The sequence below is a fragment of the Montipora capricornis genome, chromosome 6 (assembly GCF_036669925.1).
Source record: "Montipora capricornis isolate CH-2021 chromosome 6, ASM3666992v2, whole genome shotgun sequence".
NCBI lineage: Eukaryota > Metazoa > Cnidaria > Anthozoa > Scleractinia > Acroporidae > Montipora > Montipora capricornis.
In genome coordinates, this window is record NC_090888.1 from 9,999,789 (window position 1) to 10,012,288 (window position 12,500).

At 41.3% G+C, this 12,500-nt stretch overlaps 2 protein-coding genes and 1 long non-coding RNA gene across 5 annotated transcripts in view; 2 read left to right on the forward strand and 1 right to left on the reverse strand.

Moving 5' to 3' along the window:
- LOC138051497 (uncharacterized) overlaps positions 1 to 12,500 on the forward strand; it is a 282,752-nt gene that overhangs the window by 64,076 nt on the left and 206,176 nt on the right. The window lies entirely within an intron of this gene.
- Positions 1 to 12,500, reverse strand: part of LOC138051466 (uncharacterized) — a 49,000-nt gene that overhangs the window by 16,771 nt on the left and 19,729 nt on the right. Inside the window, exons 2-3 of one of the 3 annotated variants that reach the window (XM_068897667.1) lie at positions 1,989 to 2,035; positions 1,808 to 1,854 (exon numbers count right to left, since the gene is read on the reverse strand). Coding sequence is in view for 1 of the 3 variants with exons in the window: in XM_068897663.1 (XP_068753764.1) it covers positions 1,422 to 1,531 (110 nt within the window). In the remaining 2 variants the exon portion in view is untranslated. Of the gene's footprint in view, positions 1 to 1,421; positions 1,634 to 1,807; positions 1,855 to 1,988; positions 2,036 to 12,500 lie in introns of those variants that run through there. The other 2 variants (XM_068897669.1, XM_068897663.1) reach the window with 2 other exon arrangements.
- Positions 1 to 12,500, forward strand: part of LOC138051470 (uncharacterized) — a 118,724-nt gene that overhangs the window by 601 nt on the left and 105,623 nt on the right. The window lies entirely within an intron of this gene.

A 12,500-nucleotide genomic window follows, 5' to 3' on the forward strand; every position in this document is an offset into this window, starting at 1 on the left:
CCTAATGTTTATAACACCCAATAATTTAGAAACGATAATTAAGATAAACAACGAGAATGATAAGTAATTGTTTAAAGATAAAGGATGTCCCAGTTCACCAACGTTGGTCGAACCTGTGGGAGACTCGAGAATCGAGTCAATTTCTAGCAGATCATTTAAAAATTTTAGCCCATTCTCAGCGACCAGTAACTTTTGAAGAACTTAGATCTCGGTCATTAGTTAACAAGCGCGTCTTTTCTTAGCCAAGAATCACAATTTTGGTCGCTATCATTTCACAGCAATCAGTTAAAAACCAGCTCGAGAAGAAGGTGAAACCCCATCGAGCGCACCATCGGCTTCCTGGGAGAGTACTCTCTAGAGACTAAAGGAACTTCCGACGTTAAATAAGGTGTACCTTTACCTTTACCGTTAATTTTCTTAAGTGAGAAGTAATTTCCCTTCAATATACGTTAATGAACGAAATGATATATGAAAAAAAAAAAAATACATATATATATATACTGAACTGCAGATATAAAATCAAGTAAAGCTATGATCCTCGCAGTTATGGACGCAGTTTTAGCAATTGCGTAGAGAAGCCTGAAAAATTCAGGACTTCAACGGGGTTTGAACCCGTGACCTCGTGAGGAATGAATCAATGAACGAAACTGATGACATATGAAATAAATCAACTACGGATATGAAATCAAGTAAAGCTATGATCCTCGCAGTTATGGAACCCACAAATCAATGGCTCCCAACGTCAGTGGCTTCATAGCTTAGTTGATAAGCAAGTCGTACCGGTATCGCGAGGTCACGGGTTCAAACCCCGTTGAAGTCCTGAAATTTTCAGGCTTTCCTACGCAATTGCTAAAATTGAGTCCATAACTACGAGGATCATAGCTTTGCTTTATCCACGTTAACTTAAGCCGCGTTAACTTCGATTAACACGAGCGTTAATTTCCTCTCATGATCTGGTACATTTACGTGTGCGACTGTTACAGTTTTTGCTATTGAATTGTTTCAAAATCAGAGGCCCATATATGTCAAATTTCACCCGTTTCAACTTATTAATAAACCAGGCGTTTAATAGAAGCTGAACTGCCCTTGAAATCGTCTATCCTCCTCTTCCACATGGAATCTTTTGCTTAAAGCGAATTATACACTTGTTTAAATTAAATAGACTTTTAGACTTTAACTTCATGCCGTGTCCGCCGAGAGCTCATCGATAGGTTTTTGAGTATTGCAGTGGACATTCTATTCACGGGTGTTTTTCTTCTTTCTTTCAGGCGGGTTTAAACACAACATGTCTTTTTTCTTGTGTTTTATTGTAGTGGCAAGGAATGTTCTCGTTAAAAGAAATGTGCCTTTGTTTTCGTCAGTTGGTTTAACGTATTTCTGGGGACGTATTGCCAGTATTGCTGGCGACTGAAATACCTTACTTGCTTGCTTGCGATACAAAGATGGTGTCGACACGAGAAATCAACGGGGTTTGAACCCGTTGCAAAGTTGCGTTCACAACTGCGAGGATCAGAGCTTCACTTGAATTCATATCCGCACTCAGCACTCACATATGATCCATTTCATATATCATTTCATCATTGATTCATTCCTCACGGGAACATTAGAACCCACAAATGACCAGCTCCCAACGTCAGTGGCTTCATAGCTCAGTTGGTTAGAGCGTTGCACCGGTATCGCGAGGTCACGGGTTCAAACCCCGTTGAAGTCCTGAATTTTCAGGCTTCTCTACGCAATTGCAAAAGATGCGTTCAAAACTGCGAGGATCAGAGCTTCAGTTGAAAACTGCTTAAATAGATAACTTTACCTCCAAGGCTTGGGCGTGCCGCCTGTAATCCAGAGGAAGAGAAGAGACTAAAATGATAAAGAAGAAAACTGCGTAAATAGATAACTTCTCCTCTAAGGCTCGGGTGTGCCGCCTGTAAGCCAGAGGAAGAGAAGAGACTAAAATTATAAAGGAAAAAAAGTGCTTAAGTAGATAACTTCACCTTTAAGGTTCGGGTGTGCGGCCTGTAAGCCAGAGGAAGAGAAAAGTCTAAAATGATAAAGGAAGGAAATGCTTGAATAAAGAACTACTCCTCGAAGGCTGTAAGCTTGAGGTAGAGAAGAGACTAAAATCATAAAGGAAATAAATTCAAAGGAGAATTACCATTGGAAAATTGTGGTGGACTCAGTCCCCTGAAAGTCGAGCATTTTGGCGGGCTTTCTGTTTATTTGGCGGCTGTTTGCTTTCAATGGAATATTTGTCGCTTTCAATCTATCCTTAACCTCGACCGGTTGCTCGTTCGCTGTAAACTGGAAGATTTCGTCGATTTCCTCGTTCCCAGCGACTGTTTCAAGAATTTCATAAGCGTTTACATGAGAAAAGTACAAACTTCCGTCGTGATTGTTGATTTTACTCACTAGGAGCAAAAATGTATATAACTTCAAGAATATAAACTTACGGCTAGCGCTTTTTCCTCGTCAAATTTCCAGCCGATAAGGCGAAGCTAATGCCAACGTAAGCGAATTCAAAACACTTAGTCTCGATCGTGGACATCTTTTATATTCAGCCGCTTGATCGCGCTCGGGAAGACTGTGAAACTAACATTTCCTTAATAAGTATTGCTAAATATCTGTCCAATTTTGTTCTGCTTCTGTTTCCAGTGATAAACTACACAATGTGGCTGGCTCACAAGTTGAAGATGCACAAAAGTGAAGTGATCAATGTGCTTTTTTAAACAGGAAGTTACTGTAGTTTACCGGCAATAATGATACCGATGATGATGATAGTCATGCTGACCGTGCTGTTATGTCAGAAACTGTCGATAACACATTGCTGAAAAGTTGTTAGATTACGAAAATTGAGCGCAACTGAAACTTGTCATGAAAGGCTAGTCAGCGACTGTTGCAAAATCACTCAGACATAAAAATATTTAGCTCAAATTTGAAGGATCGCTTGTCAATCCAATAACAGAAATTTCTTTAAAAACTACAGACTTGTAATACTTTGTAGGCTAGTATGTGGAAAATTATAATGTCCCTATGGAAATTCACCTAAAAAGACTCAGTAGCCATTGTAAACAAGAGGGAAATAGTAGGACTGGTGTGTTTCGTTCTTTACTGTTGGGTGCATGAAAATCATTTTCTCTGGAAGGTCTTTGTTTTCTAGGTTTGTGATCTTCGTTTTTGATGATTTCATTTTCAACATTCCATCTTGTGATAACAGTACAGGCCTGGTGTTTTGATCCAATCTGTTTTTTGTGTTGCTCTTACAGTAGTTTCTACTGTAGCTGATATCCTCAAATGTGTTACTTTCTTATATTAAGTGAGTCTTTTTTATAAACACATGAAACAATTTTCTAATTTGCAGTTGGAGTTGTGAACCAAAAAACAGCAACAGTTTTAAAAATGACAAATTAATCTAGTTTTTTTTTCACTTGACGTCGATAAGCAATGCAAGAAAACAGCAACAGTTTTAAAAATGACAAATCATTCTAGTTTTTTTTTTTCACTTGACGTCGATAAGCAATACAAGGAAACCACAGCCATGTACAAGAAGTAAAATGTTGTTTTCGAAATTGAACTTGAATAATTTATTCAAAGTCTGTCTTTTTAAGCCAACATGACTTCTGGTCACCTGAGTAGAAACACTTTTGGCTGTATGCTGCCATTTTGAAGACATGGTTACTCGAGGTGACTCGTGGTTACTCGTGGCCACTCCTCCGCGGAGTTCCTAAAATCAGAGTACAGCACTGCTCGCTGTTTTTTTCTTTTTTTTTTTTTTTTGTCCCAGGAGTTATAAACTGTCTTTGCTATTTATATTTCCCTCTTTTTTATGGGTCATACCCCTTGTAACAAGTTGTATGGTAATTGTCAAAAAGGAATGCTAAACGTCACGCAATGTTCCGAAAGTCTGGCTTTATTTCAAGGTATGTCAAATCCAAAACACTGCACAAATCGTCTTGAAATTGTCATTATTTAGTACGATGTCCTTTCTCTCAATAATAAGCGTTTGTGGCGTGAACTTAACTTCGCTGGACGTTCGAAATCCACATTTTGGCCGTTGTAATTGACGTGCTCGGTAGTGATTACTTGCGTTAAATTTCTCTTTTTTTTAGAATGCGGTACATCGACGCCTGTGAGGTATCACTTTCCTTGACAATATCATTCACTTTCCTCCCTTCGCAAATAGATGGCAAGCGTATAAATGCCCTTAACTTGTTAGAAATGTTCTGTGTGAAAACCATGTTTGACACTGAAATGTCTGCAATCACACCAGTCACTGTTACATCACCGTAATAAAGAAAAACGTGATTTATATATGTTGTGATTCGTATATGACATGACAACGCATAAAAAACACTATTGAAATGTATATATTTCATATAATGCACAAAAACGCTTATCAAGAGTCGTCATTACCCTTCATACAAAGTTTTTTCCTAAAGACAATCGGCGTCAAAATTGTTGAGACACTCTTATCGTTTAGAGTCGATTTCAAGCTCGGTGCGAAAATGGCCTCCTCCCCCGCACCCCCGACACTATTGTGTTTTTTTCGGTTTCTTACGAGCCTTGTCAACAGTGGTACAACATTGATTAGGGTGGGGGAGGGAGGGGTATCCCGGAAACGTACTTTTTGGACAAGTTTCCTTTGAAAACAACGTGTGTGTCGTAGCCAGTGTACTCTGTTAGCAACTGTCTCAACTAATTTTGTCGCCTATTGTAGGTCCGGAACAGATCATCCTCTTAGAACAGTGTAGGGTTCTTCAAGCATGCTCAGTGGTGAAAAAGTTGGCATCAAAAGGCCACATCGATGCAAAGAAACCTCCAAAGTCATCTATAGTACTGGAAGTCAACTGTAATGTCACGAAATGTGGAAATGATTTCTTCAGAATCACTTTAAAACAGCAAAGAACATTTTGGCTGGCAGTATCCTCCATGGGATCTGGAGAAGCAATGCAGGTGGCAAAGAATGACAGAACTCTACTACCATGAGCAGGTGTGGCATGTCGTTTAGAGTCAAGGGAATCAAATAGGTTTCTTCCTTTGGCAATCGAAAAGAAAGTGGAAGGATGGAGTGTGAATGGCACTATTTTCTGTTATCTTCCACTTTCAATTTATAGTGGCTTACCTGTTCATATCAATGGAGCATTTGCAGTGGCTTCCAACAGACGCAGCTTGCAAGAAAAAGTGGAAGACGACAAGACGCGCATCGAAGTGAACTGGAATGATGTGCTCATGCAAGATTCTGTGGTTTCTGCTTTTCTTGATCTTTTGGAAGATTTAAAACTGATTGCGCCAAAGGATGGCACATGCACATTTCATTTAATGTTGCCAAGAGCATCTCAAATTCAGCAAAACTGTAGGTTATTTTTGAAGTCGTTTTATAGCAAAGTCGCTGCTGGTCGCTATTCGCTTTTTTCTGACGGAGAAAAATGGGTCGATATCAATGATGTAGTTTTCCTAGATCCTGCTTTCCGGGAGGAGCCTAAAATTGGAGACGTAGCAAATGAAGTTCTCGCATATTGACTATTTTGGAAGATTTGGAGATGACTTCAAATGATCTTCCCTGGAAAGAAGTTGTAGGAAGAGCGGAAAGTCACGTTCATGCTTTAAATAACGTCGACATTGATGCGGCGCGTGAGCGTGTGAAAGACGGGATTAACTTATGGAGAGAAAGCTTAAAAGAGGCCATTCGTCACCTGGACCTGAAGTTTGTACTCGCATTGCAGAGGCCAGATTTCTCCCCATTCTCCAAAAGCCGGCTACCTTTCCACTGACTTGGAAGGGAGATCATCTCGAAAGAAATTATCTTCTATCGCCGAAAGAAATCTGTCCAGAAGAAAGCAAATACCTTGTCTGCTGCACTGAGCCAGTAATTGGTATGGCTATTCCTCAAAACGTAAGCAAATTGCTAAATATATAAAACAGCTTGAAAATGCAATGTCTGTGGGGCCCAAATCCCTTACTCGACCACAATTTGAAGAGTTTGATTGCGCTTGAAAAAAAGCCTACTTAACGTTACAGCAATGTCTCACCTACCATGGTGCTGACATAATAAGTCCCATACAAGGAAAGTCTTTCATTCTCCTTGGAAGGAAGTTTGTCTCTCCAAAACAAGTAGCATTTACCCTGTATGCTGATTGCTCACCGTATCTTTTCAAGCTTCCAACCCAGCTTGCTGATCCGTTTGCTCCGTTAATGAGAGCAGCAGAGGTTAAGGAAAAATTTAATGCCGACGATTTTAAATGAAGCCTAATTGAACTGCACGAAAGTTTCCAGGGTACTGAGTTAGACGAAGATGCACTTCGGGCTGCAGTGCAACTGGCAAATCAGTTGGGAGAAGCCTTTGAAAACATCCAGCAGTGAAAATTTTCCTTTTCCTCTATCTGATTCCAAAAGTGTCATGAGACCTTTAGACGATCTTTGCGTTTCAGATTGTGTTTGCATGGATACCTGATGAGGAAAGCGTGCACTTTGTCAGTAGCAAAATCCCCTGGCCAACTTGCCAACAGCTGGGAGTAAAAACACGACAAACAGAAGTGTTGAGACGGCATAAAATTGGAATTCCTTTCGGACAAAAGGACAAGCTCACAAATCGTATAAAACGCATTCTGACAGGTTACCCATGCGAAAAAGAAATTTAGAAAGAGATGCTTTAGAATGCTGACGATGCCAAAGCAACAGAGATTTGCTTCATCAAAGATCCACGACACCACCCCGACAAGAATCTTTTTGCTGATTCTTGGAAACCGTTACAGGGTCCTGCTCTGTGTGTCTATAACAATAGACCATTTACTTATGCTGATATCGAGGGCATACGTAACCTTGGAGAGGGTAGTAAGGAAAAAGATCCCAGCAAGACAGGACAGTATGGAGTCGGCTTCAATGCTGTTTATCACTTGACTGACGTGCCTTCAGTTATGACTTGTGGAGAAGAAGTTGGTGAAGAATTATTTGTATTAGATCCTCATTGCCGATACGTTCCTGAAGCTTCACCCGAGGAACCAGGGGCGAGGTTCAAGGACTAAGTAAGACTGAAGACAACATTACCGGATGTTTTATCTTGCTATTTAGAAGAACAATTTCCTCTTGATGGTGGCACTATGTTCAGATTTCCTTTGAGGACCGAGGAAATGTCAAAGACGTCCCAGTTATCGTCCAAGCAGGTGACATTGACTGCAGTGGGAACAATGATGAAGGATCTGAAAAAGGAATTGTTGGAAGTCCTGCTTTTCGTCAATAATGTAAAGAAGATCACCCTATGTGAAATCAACAAGCAAAGTGGAAAAATAGAAAATCAGTACTCAGTGGAGGCAATTATGTCAGGAGAAGATGAAACCAAAAGGCAGGACTTTGCCAATCACATCAAACAAGTTGCACAGCTGATGAAAAGGGAGGATTTCACTCTAAGTGATATAAAAGCGAGAAAGGTCTCATATGTCTTAAACATTGGCCACAACATTGGAAGCAAAGAGAGGTGGTTAATAGTCCATCAGATTGGCTTTGAGAAGGAAGTACCGGAGTGCATCAATAACGCCTTTAGGAGAGGTGATCTGTGCTTGCTCCCACGAGGTGTCGTTGCTTGTCTTCTGGAGAAAACCTCTAGTGATGCTTACGAAAAATGCAAGAAGGCCCTTGGTGTTTTCTTCCACTCCCTTTCGAAACAAACCTACATGTCCACATCAATGGCCACTTTGCACTGGACCACGATGCAAGGCGAAATTTGTGGCAAGACGAAGCTGGTGGATACCGCAGTGACTGGAACAATGTTTTACTGAGAGACGTGGTGGCTTCCTGTTATCTTACACTTTTAGTTGAAGTACGAGCAGTTCTTCAGTTGCCTTCCACTACTCAAATCGGCCCTTGCATTGTACAGTGTTCAGAAGCTGAGATTTTAAAGAAATGGAAAGGAAAGGAACTTTATTTAAGGCTCTAATCTTCTAGCGCCGTAGAGCACTGTAAATTTAAATTAACAAGTTAACGCAAATCAAATCAAATTTTGGTTTTTGAGGAGAGGGGAAAACCGGAGTACCCGGAGAAAAACCTCTCGGTGCAGAGTAGAATTTCTGCGCAGAGTTACAGCCTACGAGAAACTGTTCCCATTGAAACGCGCTACAAATCCATATTGGAGAACCTTGGTGGATTCTCTTTATCAGAAACATGGAGGTTGAAAATTCTTCCTGTTGTCTGTAGAACTAACCTGGCTTCCCTGCACTGGCCAAGGGAGTAACCAAGCATTCTTCAACAACCTTAGCGAGACCGGCCCATTAGGAGGTTACCAACAAGTGATAAAGATGACAACCAAACGAAGGCACGAAACCGCTTTGAGGAAATTTTACTGAAGGGCGGCTTCAATTTGGCTGCTTCATCCATGTCACTGTATGACTCCTTACAGAGATCAAACGTTTCAGCTTGCACCATTTCTCCATCCTCTGTTATTGATTTCTACAAGTCAGTCAATTCTCAGTCATCTATGCGCAAGATTGGAAATATTCCTTGTTCACTGAACAAGACGCCGTTCAGGAATTTACTTGAGATAATTCTTGTGCTTTTGTACTGCAAACAATTGGACGGATTTCTCGATCAGTTGTCAGGTCTACCTCTGCTTTTGACTGAAAACAACCACCTTCAGTTGTTTTCAAGCACACAGCCTACGTTTCTCTCTCTATTTCACGATCTGTTACCTGGCTCACCCCATGTGTTTTTGCATGAGGAAGTTTGTCGACAAATTTTTACAGATCTGAATGTGTCAAAGTCACCCTTCCTGAAGCCTTTAGATATTGAAGGATTCGTCGCTAATCTATCCCAAAGCTTACGCCAGGAATACTACGGAAATGAGGAGCCTGTGCAGTGGTGTCCGAGCCAAGAGAGATTACCCAACCACAAATGGCTATCCAGAGTAGGGCTTTTTCTTGGCTTGCAAACCCAACACATTCTTAATGATAACCAAATCAATGAGGAATCGAAGATTGAGAGAATTAAAACTTCCTAACAATCTCTCGCCAATTGGAGTATTATCCCAGTCTTGAGTCAGGAGTTGCCCAACGATTCAGTTACGTACGTTCTTCATTTTCACACAGTGCGCCTCTACGTGCCACAGAGCTGCTATTTCCCTTGTGCCGCGCCTTGTCTATTTGTGATTGCAGCAGTCCAGATGCTACAAACGTAAATCTTGTTACAGTGTTAAAAAAACTTGGTGTGCCTGAAGTCAACTATGTCCCACTTGTAAGCTCTAGTTCAGGCATTTATTTGCAATCATCGTCTACACAAGTAGCTCTGGCTCGTTTGATGGTTTCATCCTTGAAAGCCCCGACGTCCCTACTTGCGTGTCTGGACCAAAAGATTGCGAAAGACCCTTACTCACCTCAAAGGTTAGAGCCTGCAGACTGCAAAGAAATATTGGACTACTTTAGCAGAAGTGTGAGATGCCTGGAACACTCGGACAGGAGAATGCTAAGGAAACTACCCTTTTACCGGACCACATATGGAGGCTGCATAAGACTCGAAGAACACCGTGATTTTAAAGTCTTACCATTTGGTATACCAAGGAAGGAATTTGAATTGCTCGAGAAAGTAGGGGATACCATATTTCGTGAATCCTGTGCAAGCCTGTCAGATCTTTTCGACTTTATTGGTCTCGTGAGCCTATCGGTAGTTGATGTGTATTGCAAGTATATTCTACCGACTACCGAATTTAAACGTTTTCAGTAACAAGGCAAGAGAGATACGCCTGGAGTACGTCCTAAAGGTGCTTTTGTCAACTAACTCATTGTCCGATAACGAAGAGCCTAGACTGATGGAATCTTTGGAAACTATTCCGTTTATTACGTCTGAAGATGGTTGTCTTAAATGTGCACGTTTCTTTTTCGACCCAACTGAAGACGTTTTTTGTATCATGCTGGGAGCGAAGAAATTTCCACCCCCACCATTTCAATCCCTGGAATGGTTCAAACTTTTGAGAAAGATTGGACTCGTCCATAAGGTCTCCCAAGATCACTACAAGCTATTTGCTGAGAAATTTGCTAAAGAAGGAAACAGGCGCAGGCTGAGAAAATCCATAAGAAGAGAAGATGTTGTGAAAGAAGGACTTCTGACAGCTGTCTGTGGCATCCCTTTTGTAGCCTGCGAACCTGAGCGCAAAGAACTTCAAGATTTGTGTCAACCATATGAAGCAGTGATGAATAGTCAGAATTCCGTCTGCCCCTTTAGAGGGTCAGTTCCCTCGCAATATGCAGAGATTGTGTGGACAAGGGCGCATTTGCTTCCACGGTGGGCAGTTCCTTCACAGTATTCTCACGAACTTGGGTGTCCACAGGGTGTAAAGAAGAAACACTACTTGGAACAATTTATTGAGCAATTACAAATTATGATAAATCCAACTGTAGAGTTAGTAGTTAACCACTGTCAAACTCTCTGCTTCCAACTTGAAAGACAGAGCGAGAGGAAAAGAAATTCTTTTTTCCAAGGTGAAAGAGATCATGGGAGAGAATTATACATTTTTACAAGACCAAGTTGGACAAATTAATAGCAGTAAAAAAGCGCAACTTACTTAACACCCTTTATCCTAGTAGAGGAAGGAAGGAGACTTGTTTCACCAAAACAAGTGGTGCTTGAATTGTACGAGGACCTAGAGATTAAACCTTATCCCTACAGAGTTCCTCCAGAATTTGGAAGGTTTCATCCGTTATTCCCATTTCTTGGCTGTTGTAATAATGTTCGAGTGAGTCACTACGTTATGGTTTTGGAAGAGGTGCATGGAAAGTGTAAAACCGCGAAACTGCATCCAAACGAAGTCTCCATATGCGAAAAAGCGTCGAAAGGCTTCCTTGAACTTCTGGAGGAAAACGAGGAAGCAGAGAATTTTCCAAAAGTACATCTTCTAGCAGTGATCCCGCGAGAGCTGAAAGATGCTAAGCTGGAAACTACACCGCTGACCTTATAAAAATCTTCAGAAATTTAACCGACACTTTCTACTCGACCTTGAAGTCTTGAAATTTAGATGCAGTTCTTCCATGACAAACTACAAAGACTTATTAATGAAGCTACCTTCCGCAGTGCGACCCAAAATGCTCTCCTGTGTAGTCCGTGAATAGCTTATAGATTGTCAGAGTGCAGCAACTCTATCGTCTGAAAATTTGTGTTCCCCAGAGTTCTGCTCTGGAGTTATCAGGTTGATCTGAGATGTCAATTTTCAAAATGAAGAATTTGACGAGGAGGTTATTGGAAGAGTTGAAAGCGGACTTCTTGGCATTGACATACGCATTGCAAGTAACCTGAGAACCACTCTGCTTTGCGATGATTATTCTATTCCCGGTAGTGAGGCAAGGGTCCCTCACCTCTTAAAAAAGAATCTTCCACCTGAAGAAGAGAGCTGCACGGTGTATGTAGATGCTATGTTCGAGAACAGATTGTTAACATTAGCGTCATCTGCAATTGTGGAACTGTATGGCGAGTTCCTCGGAAAGAGAGCAGGGTTAATTTATCAAATGCTCCAATGTCATCCTCGTGAAATATGGCCGTTACTAGATAGCTTAAAGATTCGTGCAGATAATTCCTACCTTAAAAAAAGAGCAAAAATCTATCCAACAGCAGGATCTTTCATTCCACTTGAAGATCACCATCTTTTGAATGAAGATTTTGAAGATTGCGATCCTGGCGGTTATGTGGGATATGAGCTAGACGACATTAAACCGCGAGTCAGGAGTTGCAACTTACATTTATGCCAGGATTATTGAAGAAGTAACAGATCCAAACTGTTTCCTCTTGGCAAATAGATACGGAATAGACATCGGTGATAACCAAGCAATGTAAGTTGATGCTACTAACTTGGACAAGTTTCACCGTTCAGAAGATTTCAATTGTACCAACCCTGATACCACAGACGGACTAAGTGAGAATTCCTCGAGACACTATGCCAATCCCTCTAAAGGCAAAGACCAGCAAGAGATATTTGACGAGATCTCAGACCTTCTTGAACAGGCATGGAATATGCCGGAAGAGAAACGTCGAAATGTCATCAGGCGGCTGTATTTGAGATGGCACCCAGATAAAATCGTTGGCAAAGAGGAACTTTGCCACCTGCAGAATGAAATTTCACGATTGGAGAGGGGCGAGCCGAGAGACATCCCGCAAACTTACCCGGGGTTTACTGGGAGTAGTCAAGGTACGTCGTACGATAATTTTTTTCCTCTCCAGGGGTAACCGTGCAAGGCAGCATCACGCGCAGCGCGAAGGCTTGTGCGGATGTCACTGCAGTGATGAACGACGTTGTTTGCAACAAACCCTCTTTCGAGTGGGCTTGCTTCAAGTGTCAGCATGTAGAGTTTAAACTTAAATGTTCTTAAGGGATTTAACGAGTTGAGTCTCGAGCTTGACCCCTCATCTATGTACTATATACGACATTCTGAAGCTATCTGATACCGTGACCGTAAACTCATGGGTGGCATTCCATTTCATTTCATGATATCTAGTCATTGACTGAAATATTTCTTCAGCGAGAAATCTGCAACATATCG